This window comes from Triticum aestivum, chromosome 4B (genome assembly GCF_018294505.1).
Source record: "Triticum aestivum cultivar Chinese Spring chromosome 4B, IWGSC CS RefSeq v2.1, whole genome shotgun sequence".
Classification (NCBI taxonomy): domain Eukaryota; kingdom Viridiplantae; phylum Streptophyta; class Magnoliopsida; order Poales; family Poaceae; genus Triticum; species Triticum aestivum.
The window spans coordinates 659,619,563-659,642,508 of record NC_057804.1 but is presented as its reverse complement, the minus strand read 5'-3'; the positions used below and the strand labels follow the sequence as shown (position 1 = coordinate 659,642,508).

The 22,946-nt window shown below is 47.3% G+C and overlaps 2 protein-coding genes across 2 annotated transcripts; one reads left to right on the top strand and one right to left on the bottom strand.

The window, feature by feature from the left end:
* The first annotated feature begins 290 nt into the window (after positions 1-290).
* Positions 291-6,736, top strand: LOC123093961 (oxysterol-binding protein-related protein 1B). Its single transcript, XM_044516024.1, has 10 exons — positions 291-786; positions 2,482-2,838; positions 3,605-3,677; positions 4,105-4,541; positions 4,842-4,997; positions 5,138-5,305; positions 5,475-5,615; positions 5,712-5,927; positions 6,014-6,127; positions 6,256-6,736. Exons 1-10 carry the CDS (start codon positions 469-471, stop codon positions 6,442-6,444), a joined length of 2,169 nt encoding a protein of 722 aa, XP_044371959.1. The 5' UTR covers positions 291-468; the 3' UTR covers positions 6,445-6,736.
* Positions 6,737-6,811: 75 nt separating this feature from the next.
* On the bottom strand, positions 6,812-21,743 carry LOC123093962 (protein NRT1/ PTR FAMILY 6.3). The gene is made up of 2 exons (XM_044516025.1): positions 20,697-21,743; positions 6,812-8,072 (listed from the first exon to the last, which is right to left on the bottom strand). The coding sequence occupies exons 1-2, from the start codon at positions 21,647-21,649 to the stop codon at positions 7,202-7,204; spliced, it is 1,824 nt and encodes a 607-aa protein (XP_044371960.1). The 5' UTR covers positions 21,650-21,743; the 3' UTR covers positions 6,812-7,201.
* Between the last annotated feature and the right edge of the window lie 1,203 nt (positions 21,744-22,946).

Sequence of the window (22,946 nt, the reverse complement as noted above, 5' to 3'; positions counted from 1 at the left end):
CATATCATTTTGAGATTGACGAAGTCACCACAAACGCCTCGTAGTCAACGAAAACGTCTCCTCTCACCGAACGCGCACCGCCGAAAATCCTAAAATAAATCCAGGAGTAATGCGAGTACCGGCATTTGAACCCTGGTGGGCCGGGTACAAGTGTCGTCCTCGCTAATAAGGTAGTATAATTAAACGATCATTGAGACCTAAGCGGGCCTCGTGTTTACTCGTAAGCTGAGCCAGTGTCACCACCTGATTAAGCGGACCGGACCCCCACTCAGCTGCTACCACTAGAAGTTAAGCAAGTCGACCACGACGACGACGACGACTTCCGCCGCCGGCTTCCTATAAAACCGGCACGCCCCTCGCCTCCTCCGCCCCGCACCACCGTCATCGTCATCGTCAGCTACCCACCCACCCACCTCCAGCCGAGGAATCATCAGAAAACAAATGCCGCTGTGATTGCGCGCGGCGACGATGCGGATGCGGGCGCGGGACCTGCACCCGCTCTGCTGCCTCCCCGTGGACTGCCCCTCCCCGCCGCCCGCGCCGGCGCCGGCCGCCGTCGCCGGGCTGCTGCACAAGTGGACCAACATCGGCAAGGGCTGGCGCCCGCGCTGGTTCGCCATCCTCCGCGGCGGCCTCCTCGCCTACTCCAAGATCCGCCCCCGCGCCGCCGGCTCCCCGACCCCGCTGCCCGCGCCGGAGGACGCCGCCGCCCCCAGGCTGATCGGCCCCGCCGGGTACGCTGCCGCCGCCCCCGAGGACCGCCCCATTGGCCTCGTGCACCTCAAGGTCCGCCCGCCCGTCTCATCCCATCTGATTCATCCTCTGCTTCTCTTTTCCCCACCCCAAAGAATCGAATTTTTTTAGTTTGGCCTGCTACTAGATTCCTGGCTTTTCCAGCTGGTCTGTAATCGGAAGACAGATTCAGGCAGGGAGGTTTCGCCCGCCATCGCCATTGTTCCCCTGCTTGCTGCTCAATGCCTGCCGCCCATGGCGATGATCTTCAACTGTGAATGCTCTGCTCTGCTCTGATGATAATAATCTTGCTAGGAGTAGCACGGCACTTGGATTCAGAGCAGGCGCGCTTAGATAAAAACACACAGTAACAACCAAACAAACAAACAAATGGGAGCTGTAAAGCTAGAGAGACCAACCCATCACATCACTCTACCTAGCTTAGCCTCCACCCCACCCACATCAGAATCATCGACACCCACCTCCCAGATCTTCTCAAGAAGCTAGAGCCGCGACATTTACCAACCTACCTAGTAAACTAGATTACCACTACCAGTATACATTTTGTTGAATTAATCGCCCGGATCAATCGATCGACAGAGATGGCGGAACGGCGACGGCGAGTGCTTACTGCTTAGTTATGCGTGCCTTTCCTGAGAGCAACTGCCCCTTTCGAATCGGCAAAGCACACGTGAGCTTTCCTGCAAGGCAAATGCTGTTGTGGGATCCAACCACCCAGACCCAGGTAGAGCTAGGTGGGGTTGCCAGTGACAGTGAGCACCATCTCCGTGGAGATCACACTCACACCAATGGGGCTAAACAAGATTAGCAACGCTGCTTGCCGTCTTTTCCTGTTTGCCCTTTGTACATGACATTTTACAGCCCCCTCCGGCGAAGAAGCATCTCTCCGGTGAGTCTCCGCATATGGAGAATGACACCATGCGCTGTGCTGGGCATGTGAAGGAACCAACTGGCTTCCAGCTGGATTCGCTCTCTCGGGTTTAAACTGGGCACTGATGGGGCCTTGGCATTGGATGTGCTTGAGCTGTTGGAATCTGAGGCATATGGTGGGGAAGGGGACTTTTAGGGCCCTCGTGTTTGTGTGAAACTGCAAACCATCTTGTTTGTTAGTTGGTGCTGCCAGGTCGCCACATTCATACCTTCAACAATTTCAGTTGAAATGACGCGATAAAGCAAAGCTCTACAGTGCAGTACATTCTCTCTTCTTTTGCTTACCTACTAGGAGTAGTTCTAAGTACTGCTCATGGTTTTGTGTAGCCGTGAACAAACCACACTTTCTGATCTGCATTTGACAGAACCACACAAACAGTTGGCACATGCTTAAAATTGCGCATGTTTTGGCAGAAAACTACACATTGCACAAAACAATTCAGTTCTTTGGCTGCTGGCTAGTGGGTCCGGTATGACAATTACACAAATTATCGTGTTCCACCAGTCAGTTTCTCACTTCTTTTACATGAATCGATTGGGTTTTATTAAAACATCGCCATAAAGTGTGTCTGGTTTTCTGAAAGGCATATTTAGACTATTAGTTTTCTGCTGGTTGTTCTAAAAATGCATGACTTTGTTAGAATGTACTCTCTATCTAATATATAAAAAAAATCTGAGGGCATCTTTCTTGTTAATTTGGGCAAGTCTTATTGAATGACATAGTGTATAGAGAGAATACGTAATCTTGTTAGATCTGTAGGTTTTGGTTGCTAACCTTATCATCTAAAATTTTGCCAGATATCGTCGTCATTCCGTGAAAGTAAATCAGACGATAAGCGGTTCTATATAATTACTCCAACCAAGACGCTTCAGCTGAGAACCAACTCAGTTAAGGATCGTGTGGCCTGGATTGAAGCCCTTGTTTCTGCGAGAAGTGAATCTTCTCCCAATGGAGTTTTACTGTATGACCAGAATGATGCATCCTTTTCTACAGACAGGCTTAGAAATCGTATGCATGCTGAAGGTCTTGGTGAAGAGGTTATTAAAGACTGTGAGCAGATTGTCCATTCAGAATTCTCGCAGTATTATACACAGATGAAACAACGTTGTGAAGAGTATTTGAGCTTTTTTGGCAGTCTTCCACAACAGCTTGAGGTAACGTTTTCTCAAGACTTGCTGCTAGGTGTATCAGTGAACTCAATCTGCTCCCACTGCTTTGATGATTGGCCATCTCATTAATTTAATTTGGATTGCAAGAAAGCATTTGGTGCACTGTTAAACTTTTTTTTAAATCAACTGTGTGGTCCCTGTACCCTCAGTACACTATATTCATGTCGTTTTCAGTTATTAAAAGAAATTATATAAATAATGGGTTTTGCATTTATCATGGATTATAAAATAATCACTAGCCATTCCAACTCTGTTTTAATTTGAATTACATGTACAGAAGTTGAACATGCCAACCTTAACCCAAAAAAGTTCACCCCATCTAGAAGAGTTAAGGATACTGCAGACACTTATCTCTGATTTCATTTGACCCTTCCAGAAAAGTATAAGTATTACAGTAATTTGTTTTTATACAGTAGAAAGATCCTCATTTCTATTGAGATTTTTTTGGTGACATAACCATATTGATTTTATTTTGGATCCTCATTTGATTGCCGTGATAAAGTATGCAGTTATGCCCTACTCCCAGGGGCAGAACTACACCCCGGGCAGCTTCCCGGTGCTCAGGCCCAAACTATCACTAAATACTGCTTGATAATAATTAATAAGAGGAAAATCAGTTTGATTGACCTCAAAAGGCAGAATAACAACGGTCAGACCGGGGCATGGCCAAAATTCCCAGTTGGAAACTGAACTAAGCAGTATAGAGAAATGCAATAACCTGCTCTTCATGCTTATATGCTGTGTTTTTCAGGTACTTAATGAACAAGATACTACACACTCTATCAGACCTGAATGTTCCTGCTCTGGACATGGAAAATGTTGTGGTACTTGACTTTTTTTAACTCTTTATGTTTTCTATGTTTCTCATACTAGAATCCTGTTCCGCATCCATGATTCATGCAATGAGCTTCAGGGAAAAATATCAATTTGGTATTTCTAGTTTCATCAGTGTTTGTACCTTTTTTCCTCATCCTCTCAGTTTAAGCTTTTAATGCACAATTTCCAGTTGCTCTCGTGCTGTACCGTTGTCTCAAGATGGATGTTTTAACACGTTTATTTGTGAAGAACATCACTTTATTTGATAATCTTTTTGTTGTTTGTTGTTAAACTGCTGTCATATCACATCAAATTTTGAAAATGCAGAATGCCATGTTTATCTATTGAACTTTCATATGTGGAGCCAAATAAAAGAGAAAATGAAATTTAGCTTTCTGTTCTTCTTACCTTTTTTTCTTGACCTTTTTCTATCAGAGAGCAGCAACACGGAATCATCCGATGATGCTGGGATTCAGGAGTTAGATGAATCGTCAGATGAAGATGACTATAATTTCTGTGATACAAGACAAAGTTTCAGTGATTCTGCTGCGAGTCCTGATTTGAGGATCAAGCATTCAAATTCGAGCAACGATGTCCAGCAATACGATCATAATTTTGTAGAATCAAGATCTGGCAAGAGAGAGAATGAATGTTTATTGCTGCCACTAAAACGCCGCACAAAGTTGCCCGAACCAGTTGAAAAGGAGAAGGGCGTTAGTCTTTGGTCAATGATCAAGGACAATGTTGGAAAAGATCTGACACGGGTCTGCCTGCCTGTTTACTTTAATGAACCAATTTCATCTCTTCAAAAATGCTTTGAAGACTTGGAATATTCTCATTTGTTGGACCGTGCGTATGACTATGGCCTAAAGGTATGAAAGTGTCATACTTCATGCATCTTTCTTGTGATTTGTTTTTTTGTTTCTGTCTTGTCATTGATACTTAAAATTAGTGGTAGCTTTTAAAATTTAGTGAACAACAAGATGTTTATTTCCACCATGACTCATTCTAAATGTATCTTATCTGGCTGATCTGAATTTTATTTGTTCATTAGATGCAACATGGCATCTGTTATGTTTTTACCAACTCTGATCAATTAATAATTCACTGTTAGTCTCTGGAAACTAGCTGGCTATAATTTTTCAGTCTTCTGACCATCAATCTGAATCCAGGGAAACAGTGTGATGAGAACTCTCTGTGTTGCTGCATTCGCTGTCTCTGGGTATGCTTCCTCTGATGGCCGCCCTTGCAAACCTTTTAATCCTTTGCTAGGGGAAACTTATGAAGCTGATTTTCCTGAAAATGGAATCCGCTTCTTCTCCGAAAAGGTCAGTTGTTGGTAATGATGGAACTAAGTTTGGCAAGTTTCATTCTGTGAGAATTGGCATGATATCTGCTGTTAGACCTTTTGCTGGTATTATTGCAAACTGTACCTGCTGTCATTATGTTATTCCCTTCTTGGTACCAGGTTAGTCATCATCCAATGGTCATGGCCTGTCATTGTGAAGGAAGAGGTTGGAAATTTTGGGGAGAGAGCAATGTAAAGAGCAAATTCTGGGGACAAACAATTCAGCTTGATCCTGTTGGCGTTTTAACATTAGAATTCGACGATGGGGAAATTTTCAAATGGAGCAAGGTAAAAGACCTTCCCGGAGACCACTAGCCTTTAATCATTGATTGCATGACAGATTGACCGCCTCATCCATGCCGAAATCCATTAAACGATGCTTGTCCAGCAGCTCTCATAGTAGTGAACCTTACTTTTTTTCTTATGAAAAATCCTAACTTCTTACTCTCTGTACCAGGTTACAACGACCATTAATAACCTTATCATCGGTAGACTTTATTGCCATCATCATGGGACGATGAAAATAAGTGGGAACAGACAACATTCATGCAAGCTTACGTTTAAACAGCAGTCTTTTCTTGAACGTAACCCTCGACAGGTAAAACAGAACATAAACGACAGTTCCCGCAACCTATGTGTTTTTCACCTTCCCTGTCATCTCCATAGATCTTACTAAGATATAGTCCTATGCAAGGTTCAAGGAGTTGTCGAGGATATTGGCGGTGCCAAGGTTGCTACCCTAAGGGGAAAGTGGGACGAGAGCCTGTACTGCAATGTTACTAATGACGGAGTAAATTCCAGTGCTGAATCCACTCTGCTGTGGAAGAAACATGAGCCTCCAACTAATTCCACACGATACAATTTGTCATCATTTGCTATAACCCTAAACGAGCTGACTCCAAATCTCAAGGTACAGCATTGGCAGATTCAGCTCGCTATCTCGGTACTTCTCTCAGCTAGCTCTGATACTGAAGCTCCGTTTTTGCCTATTGTTAGGAGAAACTTCCTCCGACAGATTCAAGGCTCAGACCGGATCAGCGACACCTGGAGAATGGGGAGTACGATAAAGCCAATTCCGAGAAGCTACGGTTGGAGACAAGGCAACGGATGGTACGCCTTCCTTCATCGTCTCCTACTTCTCCATGGACAATACTTTGCGTTCACAATTCTTTTATCATTTACAGATATGGAAAGACACAATCTCTTAATTGAACTACTGGATTTCTTCATGTTTGCAGGCACGGAAAATGCAGGACAATGGATGGAAACCGAGATGGTTTGACAGGGACACTGAGGACGGACCGTTCCGCTACACCGGAGGTTATTGGGAGGCGAGAGAGCAGAGGAAATGGGATGGCTGCCGCGACATATTCGGCGAATTGCCCGGCAAAAAAACTTCCCCGGTTCCTGCTAGCGTGGGTATATAACTCAATTATGTAGCAGCTATTGCATTTCCACCAAATAGGTGTTAGCGTGAAAAGTATTACTGAAAATATATACTGCAACTACTAGCTGGCTTTCCCCAATCCTCATTATGCAGAGATGAGCTCACTCATCTCCCCTGTATGTAAACAAATACTATGGCATACGACTATGGACACTATAAACTGTGTCTGTGTCCATAGGCTTGCAAGATGTAGTAGGTGCTATAGCTTGTGGTTGTTAAACCTAGATTGTCAATAATAATATTATTCTTTAGCTGTATATGTTTTCACACAACCGATGTGTGTCTTGTTATCAAGTGCTCAAGTATAAATCTAGTGATCAAGTGCTGATCATGAATGTTTGTGCAGCTAACCAAATCCCAGCAATTCTGCCTCGAAAGATCAGGACATACCTGACATTTTTATGTTGCACTTATCTCCAAGATCATGATATACTTGACATTTTTTGTGTAGTACTGATCTCCAATGTCAGGGCATGCTTGACATTTTTTGTGTTGTACTAATCACAAACAACATGGCGTACTAGCGGTGCCCTAACCTCAACAAGCAAGTAACTCGGGTGTTTGCTTTATTATATAAAGCGGGGGGAAACCCTTTTTCTTAACTCCTGCATTCTGCAGAGCCGTTGGTAAACACCTAAGGTATTTTTATTCTGTTCTGCTCTTACAAATTTTCATTACCATCGTCGTCGAGGTTCTAAAATACAATAGAACTAAACTAAAACCCAGTTCATCATCTATCAAGCATGGACGGCCACTTCTTCGACGTGGAGTTCGATGAAGCCGGCGTTCGCCAGGCGCTTCTCCTTGTACACGTACCCCTTGGCGGCGGCGACGAAGATCCCAAGGTTGGCAGTGCTGATGGCGGCGAGCAGCCAGTAGAAGTAGTCGAGCCTCCCCTTGTCGATGTTGTTGGCAAGCCATGGTCTCCGGCCACCGGAGGTGGTCACCGCGTGCACGATGGAGACGAGACCGGAGCTGAGGAAGAAGCCGAGCGAGAGCGTGGTGAGGAAGAGGCCGGTGCTCATGGTCTTCATGTCCCTGGGGCACTCGCGCAGGAAGAAGTCGAGCTGGCCAATGTATGTGAACGCCTCCCCGGCGCCGACGAGGAGGAACTGTGGCACGATGAGGAAGACGGAGAGCTGGATGCCCGCAGTAGAGGCGGAGAGGCGGTGGCGCTCGGTTAGCCCGGCGACGACCATGGCGAGGATGGAGAGGAAGAGGCCGACGAAGATGCGCCGGAGCGGGGAGAGGCCTTGAGGGTTGCCGGTGAGGCGGCGAGCGAGCGGCGCGATGAGGCGGTCGTAGATAGGGACGGTGAGGAGGATGGAGCCGACGAAGAAGACGGTGAGGGAGCCGGCGGGGATGACAAAGGAGGGGCCGAGGCGGCGGTCCAAAGCCTGGGCCTGGGAGACGGAGAAGGTGGTCATCTGCGCGTAGACGGTCCAGAAGATGATGGTGGTGGCCCAGGTGGGCAGCATTCGCACAACTTGCTTCACCTCCTCCACCTCCGTCACTGTGCACACCGCCCACTTCTTCTTCTTCTTCTTCCCCAACGACGGGGACGACGGCTCCAGCTCCACCTCTACGATTGCCGCCTGATCGAGGAACCTGCATGTGGATGATCATTAATCCATGATAATTAATATAAGCAACATCAAGAGCACACCATATGATTAGAAACTGAATTAACTAACCAATTAATTAACCATTGTCCCTAAATACTCCATTTTTTTCATTTTGCTCCTACTTTGTGTATTAGAAACATTACACATATCAAGGAGGGTCCCAAAGGAGTTGTTTGCAGGATTCTAAAAATGTGGAAATCGGATAAACACACACGATTAGAATGTTCGTAATATTAAATTCTATGAAAACACATAGAAGTTGTTTGGTTGCACCACATGGAAAAATGCAAGAACTTCTGTATAGCATTAGATGCATAATATAGTTGGCATAGCAACAAAACAAAAAATTCCATGAGATTACTTCAACTGTAATTTCTTGTGAAATTGCACACAATATCTCTACTATTAAAGACCAGTCGTTCGCCAATTTATGGCGCACGAGATTATGAAGTTTAGTTTTGATAATATCCCGGGTGGGTTTTCTTTTTAATAGTTGTTCACCCTGCATGTTGTATGCCATAACGAATGATTGAACAACCTTTTACAGCATGTTTGGTCGGGGGGAGTTGGAGATTGGGAATGGGAGTTTAAGGTATGTGAGATTTAAAATCACTTGATTGGCTCAGGAACATGGGAATTAAGAAGGGAAGGGGAAAAGGAATTAAGAGGCCCAACTCCCTCAAATCTCTTCGCAGGGGGCCTGGTAACTGATGTGGGGATTGAGAATCGACAGAAGAAAACAACGATCAGTTCATTGGGTACGTGGGCAAGGGAAGGGCCATTGCCTCCACATGCCAAACAAAGGAATGGGATTTGATATCAATTTCCCATGATAATCCCTCTGCAAACTCCCATCTCTAAATTCCCATTCCCTCTCCCCATCGTTGCCAAACATGCTATTAGTTAATTAATACTATGGGAAGGTGTTTAAAAAAAAGAGGAGTTAGGGATTGTTGTTCGTACGTCCAACTTCCCCCCTTCCCTAGCTTCAAACAAAAAAATCCCCCTCACCCATGTCCTGCACTAACTCAATCAAATCAAATCGAATCTTACAAGACCTCAACTAAATAAAATCTTTCCTTATCTTCCCCTACCCATAACCAAATGAAACCAAACCAAACTTCAACCAAATCAAAGTTTCCTTGCCTTCCAATACCCCATACCCAAATCACCCAGATCTTACTAAAACCTCAACTAAATCAGAACTTTCCTTTCTTCTCTATGCATACTCAAATCAAATCAAACTTTACCAAAATCTAGAATATGTTGGGTGTAAGATTTATGTCGGGCGTGATTGGTGTTGAACCACTAGAATATTTATGCCCTCACTACAACACACGGGCAATTAGGTAGTAGACTATAGTAGCATTTTTTATGGTTTCAAATCGATTAGACCAAATAGATATGTGCATGAAACATTTTTTTTAGGAAGAAAATCCTCCCAAATCATGTAAAGTTTGGATTCCATACTTTCCTCCTTTCAAAGGGTTTTGGAGATATCTCAGGGTGATTGGATGATGAAGTTGGTTGGAGGTGGAAGAGTTGCTTTGCAAGTTAATGACCATATTGGTCCATACGTTCCCACTTTTAAAGGGATTAGATAGGGGATCCACTATCGCCGTTGTGTTTCTAACATAATAGCTGATGGGTTGGTTGTCCTTACTAAAAGAGCTCGAGTCAGGGCATAATTTTTGTTTTTTGGGTTGGCTCCTAATTTGGTAGATGATGGTGTCTTGGCACTGCTCCAACATGCTGATGACACTTTCTTCTCAACAAATGATGAGCTATCTAATGCAAGGAATCTGAAGTATATATTATGTGTTTTTTAGCAGCTATCTGGAATAAAGATCAATTTTCATAAGAGTGGATTTTTTTTTCTTGGGTGAACCCAATAGTGGATTCTAGGAATACATGGAGATTTCACTTGTGATCTAGGTTTTTACCCTTAAAATAACTTGGGGGTGTATCTAGATGCTAAAAGATTAAGTAACACTCGATGGGTTCCTGTTGAAGAGAAGATTGACAAGAAAATGTCTGGTTGGAAGGGTAATCGATTTTCTACTAGAGACATGGTTACCCTATTTTAAGGATATGTCCAAAGCTGGACGTACCAGTAGCATAGAAGGAAGGGCTAGATGCCTGGAAGAATGTCGGCAAACGGCTGCAACACCCTTCCAACTCAGGAGAAGGCGGAAACAGAAAACAAAAGTTACCACTCGCTACAACTCCACCCATCTATGAGGACCGCTGCATGGATAAGTCATGCCGCCCTCCAATTAGCCCCTTCAATTTGAACCTTATGTAGTGCATCCATCTCCCTAGGGGTCACGCCATTGAACACCACATTGTTCATGTGCGTCCAAAGGCTCCACAAAACAAGCAATATGATCATATGAATGTCACTAGTGAGCCATCCTGCAACTTCCTTTCTCGCCCACCAATCCACCAGGTCGTTGTCCACTGTAGGGATCCACTCAAGCTTTCCCCAATCCCTGAGGATAACCGGCCACACATCCTTTGCAAGCAAACACCCAAGAAGAATGTGTTGAAGGTTCTCAAGTTGTTGGTCGCAAAATGGACAATTCGTCGGGTGTGGAAGCCCAAGCCGCTCCAGCCTGTTAGTCGTCCAATATCTATCGCGTGCTTCCAACCACCTAAACACCTTGCATGTCATGGGCGCTCTTGATCTCTAGATCGTGCAAGCACTATTATCCTAGTGAATTCATGTCTTAGTGGCACTCCCTTGTATATGGTTTCCTTCCTAGAAGCTCCTAAAGGAGTGCTAAAGAACATGGATTCTAGCTGAGCCAAGATGGTCTGGCAAGAAAATGAAGACAAGAGAAAATATCACCTGGTTAATTGGCCTACATTTTGCTTGCTTAAGAGTTGTGGTAGTTTGGGGGTGCTAGACCTATAGGTGATGAATAAATTTCTACTGATGAAATGCTTATGGAAACTGGATAATTCTGAAGGATTATGGCAAACTCTGTTGGCCAAGAAATGACTGCATGAACAAAATATGTCAGGGTTGTTTGATGGAGCAAGTGGTTCACATTTTTGGCAAGGACTAATGGAAGTCATGGATGGTTTCACTACTGCATCTAGTAGGGTGGTTGGTGATGGGGCAAAAACTTTGATTTAGGAAGATGTGTGGCTAGGGAACAAAATCCTTAGCAACTATTTCCTAGACTATATAACAACACTTTTAAAAAGATGGTGACTGTGAAGCAAGTTAGTCATGATGATTGCGATCGCTTTGGATTTAGAAGAACTCACTATGGAGAGACCGCGGATGAATGAAAGGAATTGAATAGTCTGGTGGATGATGTGGTTCTAATTGAAAGGAATAATAGATTGAGATGGAATCTAAATAGTAAAAATAATTTTTGGTGGGAGATCATTATATTTTCCTGAAGTCCTCAATTTGATGGGATATAGAGGCATTTGTAAGTTAAGACCCCTCATAAAATTAAGGTCTTTCCTTGGTTGGTGCCTAAGAATAGCATCTTGACGAAAGACAACCTAATCAGGAGAGGCTGACTGGGAATGAGGAGTGTCACTTTTGTAGGTATAAGTGGAGTATGGATCATTTGTACTTTGGCTGCAACCTTGTCAAGCTCTAGCTTCTAGGCCTCGTGAAGTGGTGGTTGATACGATGAGGTCTTGGCTGCACTCTTTTCCTAGAAATCAAAGGCGCTTGGTGCTGATGGTAGGAGTAACTACTATTTTGAAATAAGAAAGATCCAAATCTAAAATGCAAAGGTCGTCTTATTCAAAACCTCAATCATCACATCCCCCTCTTCCACTTCACACCTCGGAACACACTGTTCTTATAGAGAGAAAGCCGCTTTCCCATGTTCTTAACCTGAAATGAAGGGGTACCCCCGGGAAGAGATCCAGTGGAGACAGCTGGGCCTGTAGCTCAGAGGATTAGAGCACGTGGCTACGAACCATGGTGTCGGGGGTTCGAATCCCTCCTCGCCCACAGCCTTCCAAAGGGGGAAGGGCCTTTACTTTCCCCCTGATGGTAGGAAAATCATGATCGGGATAGCGGACGTATTTGCTGGACTATTTGGAAGACTACAAATAGAGTATTTTTTTTATAGAAATCAACGTACAGACTCATGCTTGCGCATGTACGAGACAACACGTCGTGGTTGAAGCAGGTTCACCGTTCACATGCATGTGGCTGTGTGCAGTGTGTGAGTGAGCACTGGACGCAGGCCCGTGAACTGAACTAATAAACTGATAACGTACGCATCGGGGCGCCGCGAAGAAAAGCAACACCACCACTAGTAAGTACACTCACTGTACTACGCAGGCAGTGCTAGTACGTATTATTATACTTCCTCTATCCCAAAATAAGTGTCTCAACTTTATGCTAACTCTAGTATAAAATTATACTAAGGTTAAGACATCGTCCAAGATTCAAAGTTCGCTGGAGAACATGCTGGCCGCACTAGTGCCAAACCACAATGCATGTGTGGCAGGCAGGCAGGCGTATCTCCTACAAATTCTCCTCTAGCTGGATACTACTAGCAAGTAGTACTTCCCCTGTTCAAAAAAACTTGCTTGAACGTGTGTCTCAAATGAATATATCTAGCACTAATTTGGTGCTACATACATTCATTTAAGGGACAAGCTTTTTCGAACCAGGGAATAGCAACGAAGGGGGTATAGCAGAAGCATGTGCTTGGGCCCAACCCAACCCAACAAAAGGCTGAGCTCATGATTTTCCTTTTCTTCTGTGAAGCTGTTGGTTCCCATGCGCAGGCCAAGAGTATTTCTTGGGGCACTAGCTTAGCCTAGCTATAGTACGTGCATGTAGTGAGATGCATGTGCCTTTGTACGTACTCCTTGACAACATTAGATCAGCTATCACGCATGCACGGGAAAGAAACAATGATGAGACAGACCAGCTCGGCAGGCAGCCATTGGCCATGTGTGATGTGAGTGGGACTGCCCACTCTCTAGTGGTGTACTGCACTGTCTGCCCAATAGTACTGTACTATATGGAACCAACTCAACCAACAGCATCTATCTGCCTCACAACGTTAGCTGCCAATGATCAGATTTCAGTGCTTAATTATTTACTCTTAGCCACGTACTCATGCCTATCTAGTAGTAGATCAACGACGGGCAATAAGGTCATGTACATGCATGCATGGTCCCTCTTAACAGCCTAGCTATAGCAGTTTTTGTTAATCACATGCACAAACAAACATGCAAGTAGTGATGCGTTTTGCATGCAAGTGAATATGTGATGCTAGCAATATATGGTGGTGTCACAGGCTCAGCTCACAGGTCGACACGCGACCCGTCCTACGTGCTATGACACAGATTGACAGATCACTATATGTACACATGCCGGACCTACGTGCTTGCCAACGTGACACGTCAATTAAGCCAACTGTTGACGTACGTGCATGGTACACTGCTTTAGGTACTCCGCCTGCGTGTAACAAGGTTCTATATGTACTCCTTCCGTAGACAAATATAACAACGTTTAGATCACTATTTTTTTTATCTCTTTTCCTCGGTTCCTCCTGTCCCAAGAAAAGTTAGGGTTCCTCTGTCTCCCGCCGGCGCTGCCGCCGGTCCGTCTCGTCTCCGGTGGCCTTAGGGCCATGGGGCCGTGGTGGATCCTGACCTTTGCCGGTGGGAGGGCTCCGTGTTTGAACGTTTCTTTGAGTTTTGTAGGTTTTGTGTCCTGCTTAAGAAGGCGAGACTCCCTGAGGATGGAATAAGATTCTCCCTGCCTAGCCCTTGTCCTGGTGGTGCGTCTAGTATTGTCGGTAGGCGTGTGAATGTATGTCTTTGGTGGATCTATCTTTTGTGGATCTGCTTGGATTTGGTCGTTGTTCGTTTACGTTCGTGTGTCTTCCGTTTGGATCCTTCCGATCTAAACTACTCTTCATCGGCGGTGGCTGTTGTTCTGGTGCGTTGGTACTATGGGGATTTAGCACAACGACTTCCCGACTATCTACTACAAGAAGGTTTGCCCGGCTCCGGCAAGGGAGTTACGATGATGGCGGCGCGCCTTCGGCTCGCTTCAGTGTTGTTAGTCATCGCTGGGTGGTCTATGGATCTGGATGTAAATTTTTATTATTTTTAAGTTTTGTTATACTGTCATGATTGAAGATGAGAATAGACAAAAGTTTTTCTTTTAAAAAAAATCACTACTTTAGTAATCTAAATGCTCCCATATTTGTTTACAGAGAGAGTACTACGTACCGTGCATTGCCTCGTGGACTACTACACTACACTAAATAAGCATACATTGTTCTTGTTCAGCACAAGATAATTATGGTGTCATGCATGATGTGTCTACCTTGCAGTGATCCATAGATCCACACGATGCCATGCCATGCCATACTAGAAACCAACGACGCTATCGATATCAACTATAATCTCGGCGCCAATCAAATTAAAAAATGATCATATAAAAAAGGAGGCTTGTTGTTTTTCTATAAAAAGATCATATAAAATTCTTTCCGCAAAAAAATGATCGTACTTCCTTCTATCCATATTACTTGTCTTAGATACGGATCTATCTAACGCCACGAAGTTTCCTTGAAAAAAGGAAAGCTCTGGTCAGTGCGCTCTGAAATCTGAATTGCACGGTGGCAACGTACAAACTCATGCTTGCGCACGTACGAGACAACACGTCGTGGTTGAAGCAGGTTCACCGTTCACATGCATGCATATGTGACTGCGTGCAGTGTGTGAGTGAGCACTGAACGCACGCCCGTGAACTGAACTAGTAATAAACTGACAACGTACGCATCGGGGCGCCGCGAAAAGCAACACCACCACTTGTAAGTACTGTACTACACAGTGCTAGTATTATTATTATTATTATTATTATTATTATTATTATATAACAAAAGAAGATGGATTTTCTGAGGAATCAAAAGTTTAACTAAAAAAAAGATTCAAAAGTTCGCTGGAGAACATGCTGGCCGCACTAGTGCCAAACAACAATGCATGTGTGGCAGGCAGGCAGGTGTTTTTGAAATAGACGCAGGAGAGCTGCGTATTTCGATTGATTAGAAGAAGCGGTAAAGAAACCGATGCTTGGTTAATTAAGGAAAACCGAGCTAAAACCTTTACAAAGAGCACACCACACCTAGGCTCGAGCACAACAGGGCATACAAGAAACGCCTAAAGGCCAAAAAAGACCGCCACGAGCATGTAAGGCGACATCACCGTCGCCGGAGTGAAACGACATGTCCGACGAAAGAGGAGCGAACAAGTGGCTCTCCGAACCTAGAGAGGGCGCCCAACCTGACTTGCATGGCGCTGCAAGCATGTCGTGTGTGCTCCAAGTGCCACCACCATCGCCACCAATGGACATGCCACCAAGGGGAGCTCCTGCCACACTCCTGCCGACCAACGACCGGCTCCAGACGGATGCACACCAACGGCTCCAAGCATACCAATACGCTGCCTGCTTCAGATCCATCGCACCACCACCACCAAGTGCTCCCGGCATCCGGCTTGATTCCAAGGCAATGCTTCCAACAAAGTAATGACGCCAATGGCGCCAGCATTACACACGGTTTTCACCGGGAGCCAAGAACTCAAAGCAGGGAGAGGTGTCGGATCCCCTCGATGGCGCCTCCAACAAGGCAAAATCACACCAGAAGGCATCATTCGCCACCTGCCCAGACCGAAGTAGAGCATGACTTTCGTCAGGGAGCCGAGCACCTATGCCGGAGACGGCGTCTCCAACACACCACCACCAAACCGGAGCAGCAGACGCCACCTGCTACGCCGCCCAAGAACCAGCCGAAGCACCACCAGCGCGCAAGCCAGAGCAACCCGAAGGCCGTGCCCCGACCATGCCACCGCGGACCACCATCCCAGCAACGAGCCACCATGCAATCTGACTGTAGACAGTCTCCGGCCGACCCGCCTCCGGCCGCCAAATTCCGGATCCGGCCGCTCCAGGCCAGAGGCCGCCCGCCCGCGCCCCCAGCAACACCGCCAGCCATCGATCTGGACCACCTCCAGATCCACCACGCCCGCAGCACCGATGACGTCCCAGCATCACGCCGGACGAGCAGGGCCGCCGGCGAGCGCCCAGGCCACCACCACCCTCGCAGGACCAGATCTGAGCATGGGACGCCCCGATCCGCCGCGAGCAGGCACCACGGGCGGCCACCACGCTGCCCCTGCAGCCGTAGCGGCGGCACCACCGACGAGAGCCCACGCCGCACGCAGCTCCAGGCCTCCGCCGCGTAGATTTGAAGGACACTCGCTGCAGCCCGGCGCCTCGCGCCCAAAGCTGCCCAGCCGCCACCTTCCTTGGGCCAGCCCAAGCTTCACTGGGATGAGCCCTCCGGCGGCGGCGAGACGAGAAGAGGAGGAGGGAGAAAGCTGCGGCGGCTAGGGTTGTCTTCCCCGAGCCGCCAGGGAGGCGACGCAGGGGTCGGGGCAGGCATGCAGGTGTATCTCCAACAAATTCTCCTCTGGCATGGTACTAGCAACGAAGGGTATAGCATGCAGAAGCATGTGGCTGTGCCCAACCCAACCCAACCCAACCCAACAAATTAACAGAAGGTTGTATTTCTTGGGGCACTAGTTTAGCCTACCGACAGTACGTGCATGTAGTAGCATGCAGGACAAAATTACTGTTATGACCTCTCTGGCTAACAAAATCCCGATTTGACCTCGTTTACAAAAAAATTTCGTTTCTGACCTTTTTAGGAGACGCCAACATCCCTGGCGTCTGGGTTGCGAAGCAGACGCCAGGATCCCTGGCGTCTGGCCCCTTTGCCACGTCGGCAGGTCAACGGGCAGGATCCCTGGCGTCTGGCCCCTGGCCCGCACTGCCCGCCTGCCCGTTGACCTGCTGACGTGGCAAAGGGGCTAGACGCCAGGGATCCTGGCGTCTGGCCCTGATAAGTGGATAACCCCCACGGGCCGAGCCCACCCACCCATCTCTTTTCCTCCTGGCGGCGCACGAACAGAGGGCTTCCTCTCCTTCGCCCCTCTTCTCCCTCACACCAAATCCTCACCTGATCTACTCCATCCTCCACTCTAGTTCGTGGATCTGAGCCCCCTAAGCATCCTTGAGGTATTCTCCCCCGTCTCCTCCAATTTATTTGGGTTGAGTCCTCTTCTTTTTGATGCATTATTCAACATTAGGTGATGTTAGATGAGTAGATGGTTTCTTTGTTTTAGGAAATTGTTTGTAGTTGATAGATGATTTGGTAGGCAGTAGATGATGTGTAGTTGAACATGTAGGCAAAATCAATTCCGTTTTGTGCATATGTTGTTCATAGGAAAAAAATTTAACTAAGAGGGGTGATTTTTGTATGTAAAATAGACTTGTTTGATAATTTGGTTTGATAGAATGTGTGTATGTGGTATAACAATATAGTTGAATTTAAATATGATGTCTCTATGTGTCGATAATCTTATTGTTGGCATACTTTATTTGCAAAAGATATGGTGAAATTTGGTACTCTAGATGATATGCATATGTGACACCATATTATTTGACAAATTTATTTGATTGAGATGATGTTGGTATGTTTGAGAAGAATTATGTGTGCATATGTAGAAGAAAGAAACGATGTGGTTATGTGTGAGAAGAATGGTGTGTTCATATGGCATAACTTGAAGAAGGAAATAATATTGTTTGATATTGTTCATGTATTCATATATGTTTGTGATTTGTTTTGTAGGATGGCGGATGATGATGGACCTTGGTATGGCGGATTAATTGATGATGGGATAAGGAGCATCGTGCTCGTGCCATTGAGAAGGGAGATGTAAGTAGCAAGACTTATCAATTTTCGTTGTTTCTCATTTGTGTTCTTGTATTGATTAAAACATCACTTTATTTGCAGCTTGTAGTTGCTATGCGCATGAGGGGTCATTCCGCTGATGACTTTACTTACGAGCCGCGGTACGAGCCTTACATTCGGAGATTGGGTCTTCTCCCATTCGTGTTGCAGTTTAAGCGACGCGCTCCGCCGGTGAACCACGCGGCGCTGACCGCACTTGTGGATCGTTGGAGGCGGAGACTCACTCGTTCCACCTTCCATGTGGGGAGATGACGATGACCCTACAGGACATGGCTATGATAAGCGGCCTTCCTATCAACGGACAAGCTGTTACCGGTCGTGTGAGCGTTGGTAATTGACGAGAACGGACTGGCATTTTAATTGGTGTTGAGCCCGACGGCCCTCAGGAAGGCAAGGCCGATACCGCAAGAGTGAGGCATTCTTGGCTAAAACTGGTCAGAGGAAACACCAATCCGTGCCCTCAGGGTGCCAATGATGTGGTTGTGCAGCAGTACGCGCGGGCCTATCTTTGGTATGTACTAACCAAGGTAGTCTTCTCAGATGCAACCGGGAACTCAGCCCTCTGGATGTTCTTGGAGCTACTCAATAACTGGGATACCCAGTATAGCTGGGGTTTGGCCGCACTAGCATATTTGTATCGCCAGGTAAGAGATATTTGCAACCATTTTTCTGGCATTTGTCATGCGCCTCCATATCTAACATGTTTGTTTGATTGCAGCTTGACTTGGCGTGTCGGGGGAAGGGAGATACATCCTCATTGTCTGGGTTTGTTTGGAGTCTATCCGTGTGGATGTGGGAGCGGATCCCGGTTGGACGGCCCGATTTCAAGAACCCCCTCATGGCAAACCCACGGGCAATCACCTCAACTTCATTTGCTTGGCTAGTTGGTGGTTGGCTAGAAGCATTGGGGGCATACAACTCAACCTCATTTGCTTTAATAGATGGTACACGGGGATGTGGTGGGGGATAAACATTGGGGGCATCAACCACAACCCTATGCTCAACAAGTGGCACCATTGTCCTCTCGCTCATGTCATCCATTGGGGAAGAGACATGCCGGTTCAAATCAAAGGTAAACCGAGGAGATTCAACCTTGGTGGCAAACAATTCAAGTGACTTGTCTTCCGATTGGGATACTTTTTCCTTGTATACATCCCAATGCAAATCCGAGGTGATAGGCATACTTTTCAAGCGAGATTTGGCTCCAACTCCAACATCATACCTTCCTATTAACTTAACATCAACATTGGTGTCCATCCACTTCAAAACTTGTCTCACTTTTGCAACAACATCCTCATAGCTAGGGCTTGTATCAAAAACCAATGGTTCCTCACCCGTGTCGGCATTGTTACTCAAGAATGCCTCCTTGTCAATGTAATGAACATTAACAAGTCTCTCCATCTAAAAATAACATGAATGCATTTAAGACTTCAATGAGAATTGGTGTTTATCCAAATACATCTTATTATATCCAAATCATATCAACACTAAATTATTGGTCATGTCCACAAAAGTATCACTAATTAACACACACTAAGCAAAGTTAACCCTAATCACTAACTAACCCTAACCACCAATCTTTCTACTCAACAAACATATATTCCTACTACACACCATGCATAGCACTATATTATCAAAGTTAACCAAGCCATTCACACTAACATATGGGGGAGAAAACATGAACTAGGGTTCCACCAACATGTATAAAATGCAACCAAAATAGCAAGATTTAACAAAAAATAATTGGATGATTTGGGGGAGATTACCAAGAGCAGCAAAGTTATGGAAAGATCCACCTAAGGGATGCACCTTTTGGAGAGGATTTGAGGGGGAGCTTGAGGGGTGGGAGAGAGTATGAGAGCTCCAAGTCTTCTTCAAGCTCGGGTTGTGGATTGGGGAAAGTGTGTGGGGTGGGTCCCACACACTCTCCCGTGGGGTTATCCAGTTACCGGGGCCAGACGCCAGGGTCCTTGGCGTCTGGTCCCTTTGCCACGTCAGCAGGTCAACGGGCAGGCGGGCAGTGCGGGCCAGGGGCTAGACGCCAGGATCCGTGGCGTCTGCTTCGCAACCCAGACGCCAGGGATGTTGGCGTCTCCTAAAAAGGTCAAAAACGAATTTTTTTTTGTAAACGAGGTCAAATCGGGATTTTGTTAGCCAGAGAGGTCATAACAGTAATTTTGTCCGTAGCATGCATGTGCTTTTGTACGTGCTCCTTGTTGACAAGAATCATCAATCATGCGTGCACGAAAAGAAACAACGATTCAGACAGACCAGCCATTGGCCATGTGGGAGTGGGACTGCCCACTCTCTACTGGTGTACTGTCCAATACTGCACTGTAGGGAACGAACTCAACCAATAGCAACTATCTCATCTATCTGCCTCACAACGTTAGCTGCCAACGATCGGATTTCAGTGCTTAATCATTTACTCTTAGCTACGTACGTACTACGTACAATGCTAGCAATATATGGTGGTGTCACAGGCTCAGCTCACAGGTCGATGACACACATTGACAGATCACTACATGTACACATGCCGGACCTAGCGTGACACTACACTAATTAAGCATGCATTGTTCTTGTTCAGCACAAGATAGCTATGGTGTGTCATCCATGATGTGTGTCTACCTTGCAGTGATCCATAGATCCACACGATGCCATGCCATGCCAGACTAGAAACCAACGACGCTATCGATAACAACTATAATCCCGGCCGGCGCCAATCAAATTAATCATGCATGGGACTATGCATGGAAACGGATAGGAAGGTTGTTAATTATTACGGTTACCTGCACTGCTTGGAGTGGGGCAGCTTCCGCTTGCCCTTCACGTCCTCGCCGGCGGCCGCCGCGTCGTCCACGTCGTAGAGCAAGGACGGGTCGGACGGCAGCGGCAGCGCGCGCTTCCTCCAGGCGGCGGCGGTCACGGCCGCGATCTGCGTCAGCGGGCTCCCCGCCAGCTTCTTGAACCGGTACCTGCGGGTGCCGGTCAGGAAGACGCCGAGGCCGGCGAGGATGGCCACCACGCACGCGCCGTAGCCCCAGCGCCGGCCCACGTTGTCCTGCACGTACACCAGCACCGTGACGGCGAGGAGCGACCCCAGGCTGATGAAGAAGAAGAACCAGCCGAAGAAGCGCGCCATGCGGCGCCGCTCACCCGCGTGGGACTCGTCGAACTGGTCCGACCCGAACCCGGACACGCTGGACTTGAGCCCGCCCGTGCCCAGCGCCGTCAGGTAGAGGCCCAGGTAGAGCACGCCGAGCTGCGCGCCGGTAGGCGGCGCGCAGCCGGGGAGTCTGCCGTCGCCCGTCGGGTCCTTGCAGGGCGCCGGGCGCAGCCCCGGCGCGGCCGTGGAGACGGTGAGCACGGCCATGCCGGCGGCCTGCACGGCCGTGGAGATGGCGATGGTGAGGTAGCGGCCGAGGTAGGTGTCGGCGACGAAGCCGCCCAGGAGGCAGAGCAGGAAGGAGGTGCCGAGGAAGTTGGTGACGGCGTTGGCGGAGGCGGCGTTGCCCAGGTGCATGGTGGCCGTGAGGTAGGTGACGAGGTTCACGGCGATGCCCAGCGTGGTGAGCCGCTCGTTGAGCTCCACGCCCAGGATCATGGCCGCGCTGGACCACCCGCCGGAGCTGGCCCGCACGGCCGCCCGGCCGCGGTAGTCCCACGCGTCGCCCAACGCCTTGCTGCCGCCGCCGTCCTCCGCCAGAGTGGCCTCCGCCGTGGTCTCTGGGAGCGGTGCCATGGTGGATGTCAGTGGATTGGTGGTACGAACGCGGGCCAGTGAGCAAGCTGCCTTGCTCACTCACTTCATTTATATGCAGCCAATCAAGGCGAAGAAGTAGTATACTCCTCCGGTTTATCACCCAAAGTTGGTGATCAATCACAAACTCCTGCGATTTCAATTAACTGTCAATTTATTTAAGTGTTGTGTATCAAACAGGACAAACAAAGCCAGTACTACAAGATTGAACATCAAAGTTAATTGGGGCGGTCACTCCAATACATACATACAATAAAGGACAAAAAATAGTACTCCTACACTGCTAATCTTGTCGAAATGAAGTATATTTGATTGGATATACGTACTTAGTACTTGCTATGCCGTCCGTACACCTGGCTCGGACTTGTGTTTGTCTTGTGTTTGCTGAACTTTTAGTTGGCTGAACTGGTCGGGTCGTCTTGTATTTCCATTCCTTCTTTTAATACTCCATCTGTAAAGAAATATAAGAGCGTTTAGATCACTACTCTTATATTTGTTACCGAGGGAGTATAAAACAAGTAGCTCTCCTGCATCGTTTTTTTTTTTGAATTTTCAGGGGGGGGGGGGGAGAGAACTCCCCCACCTGAATATATATATGGAGTCTGTTTAGGCAGCACAATACAGCAGCAGGAGGGCGGGGACGGGGAACAGTTCCCCTACACTACACACACATACACACTTTTACGGATGCAGGACACCGAGCCATACGTCAATGTGGCTACGTTCGTCAGGGGGGAACCGGCTACACCAGAGGACGGCGTCATCGTGGCAAGCCTTCAGCATAGCGGTGAGTGAGGGGGATTCTTGCCGGAACACCACCGCATTCCTCCGCTTCCAAAGATGCCAGCAGCACAACATGGTGAAGGCATGTGGCGACGCCGCACCGACGGCCCCGGAGACGTCCAAGAGGTGCAGGGTACGGACTGTCGCTCCCGCGGTGGAAAGACGCAGGGCACACCAGAACGCCTGAGCGTAGGGGCACTCGAAGATCAAGTGATCAGAAGTCTCGAGCGCAGCACCGCACTCAGGGCAGGCCGAATCACGCAGCTCCACGATGTGCTTTTTTAGCAGGTTGTCGCGGGTATGGATCCGCTCAAGAGCAAGCAGCCAGGCGAAGAACCGCACTCTGGAGGGTGCCCGGTGTCGTGGTTCTAAGTCTGACAGTAGAATGGAGGGTAGGTATGGAGAGGCAAGATCCTAGCTATGGAGTAGTTGTACACACGAGTATTTAGCGAGTTCAGGCCCTTCTCGGAGGAAGTAACAGCCCTACGTCTCGGAG

What these genes read in the sequence shown, in the direction of transcription:
- LOC123093962 (XM_044516025.1), bottom strand. Translation starts at nt 21,649, where the DNA reads ATGGCACCGCTCCCAGAGACCACGGCGGAGGCCACTCTGGCGGAGGAC. An exon ending in CCCCACTCCAAGCAGTGCAG is followed by an intron (nt 8,073 to 20,696) that starts GTAACCGTAATA and finishes ATCCACATGCAG; the next exon opens with GTTCCTCGATCAGGCGGCAA.
- LOC123093961 (XM_044516024.1), top strand. Translation starts at nt 469, where the DNA reads ATGCGGATGCGGGCGCGGGACCTGCACCCGCTCTGCTGCCTCCCCGTG. An exon ending in TGGACATGGAAAATGTTGTG is followed by an intron (nt 3,678 to 4,104) that starts GTACTTGACTTT and finishes TTTTTCTATCAG; the next exon opens with AGAGCAGCAACACGGAATCA. An exon ending in TCCGCTTCTTCTCCGAAAAG is followed by an intron (nt 4,998 to 5,137) that starts GTCAGTTGTTGG and finishes TCTTGGTACCAG; the next exon opens with GTTAGTCATCATCCAATGGT.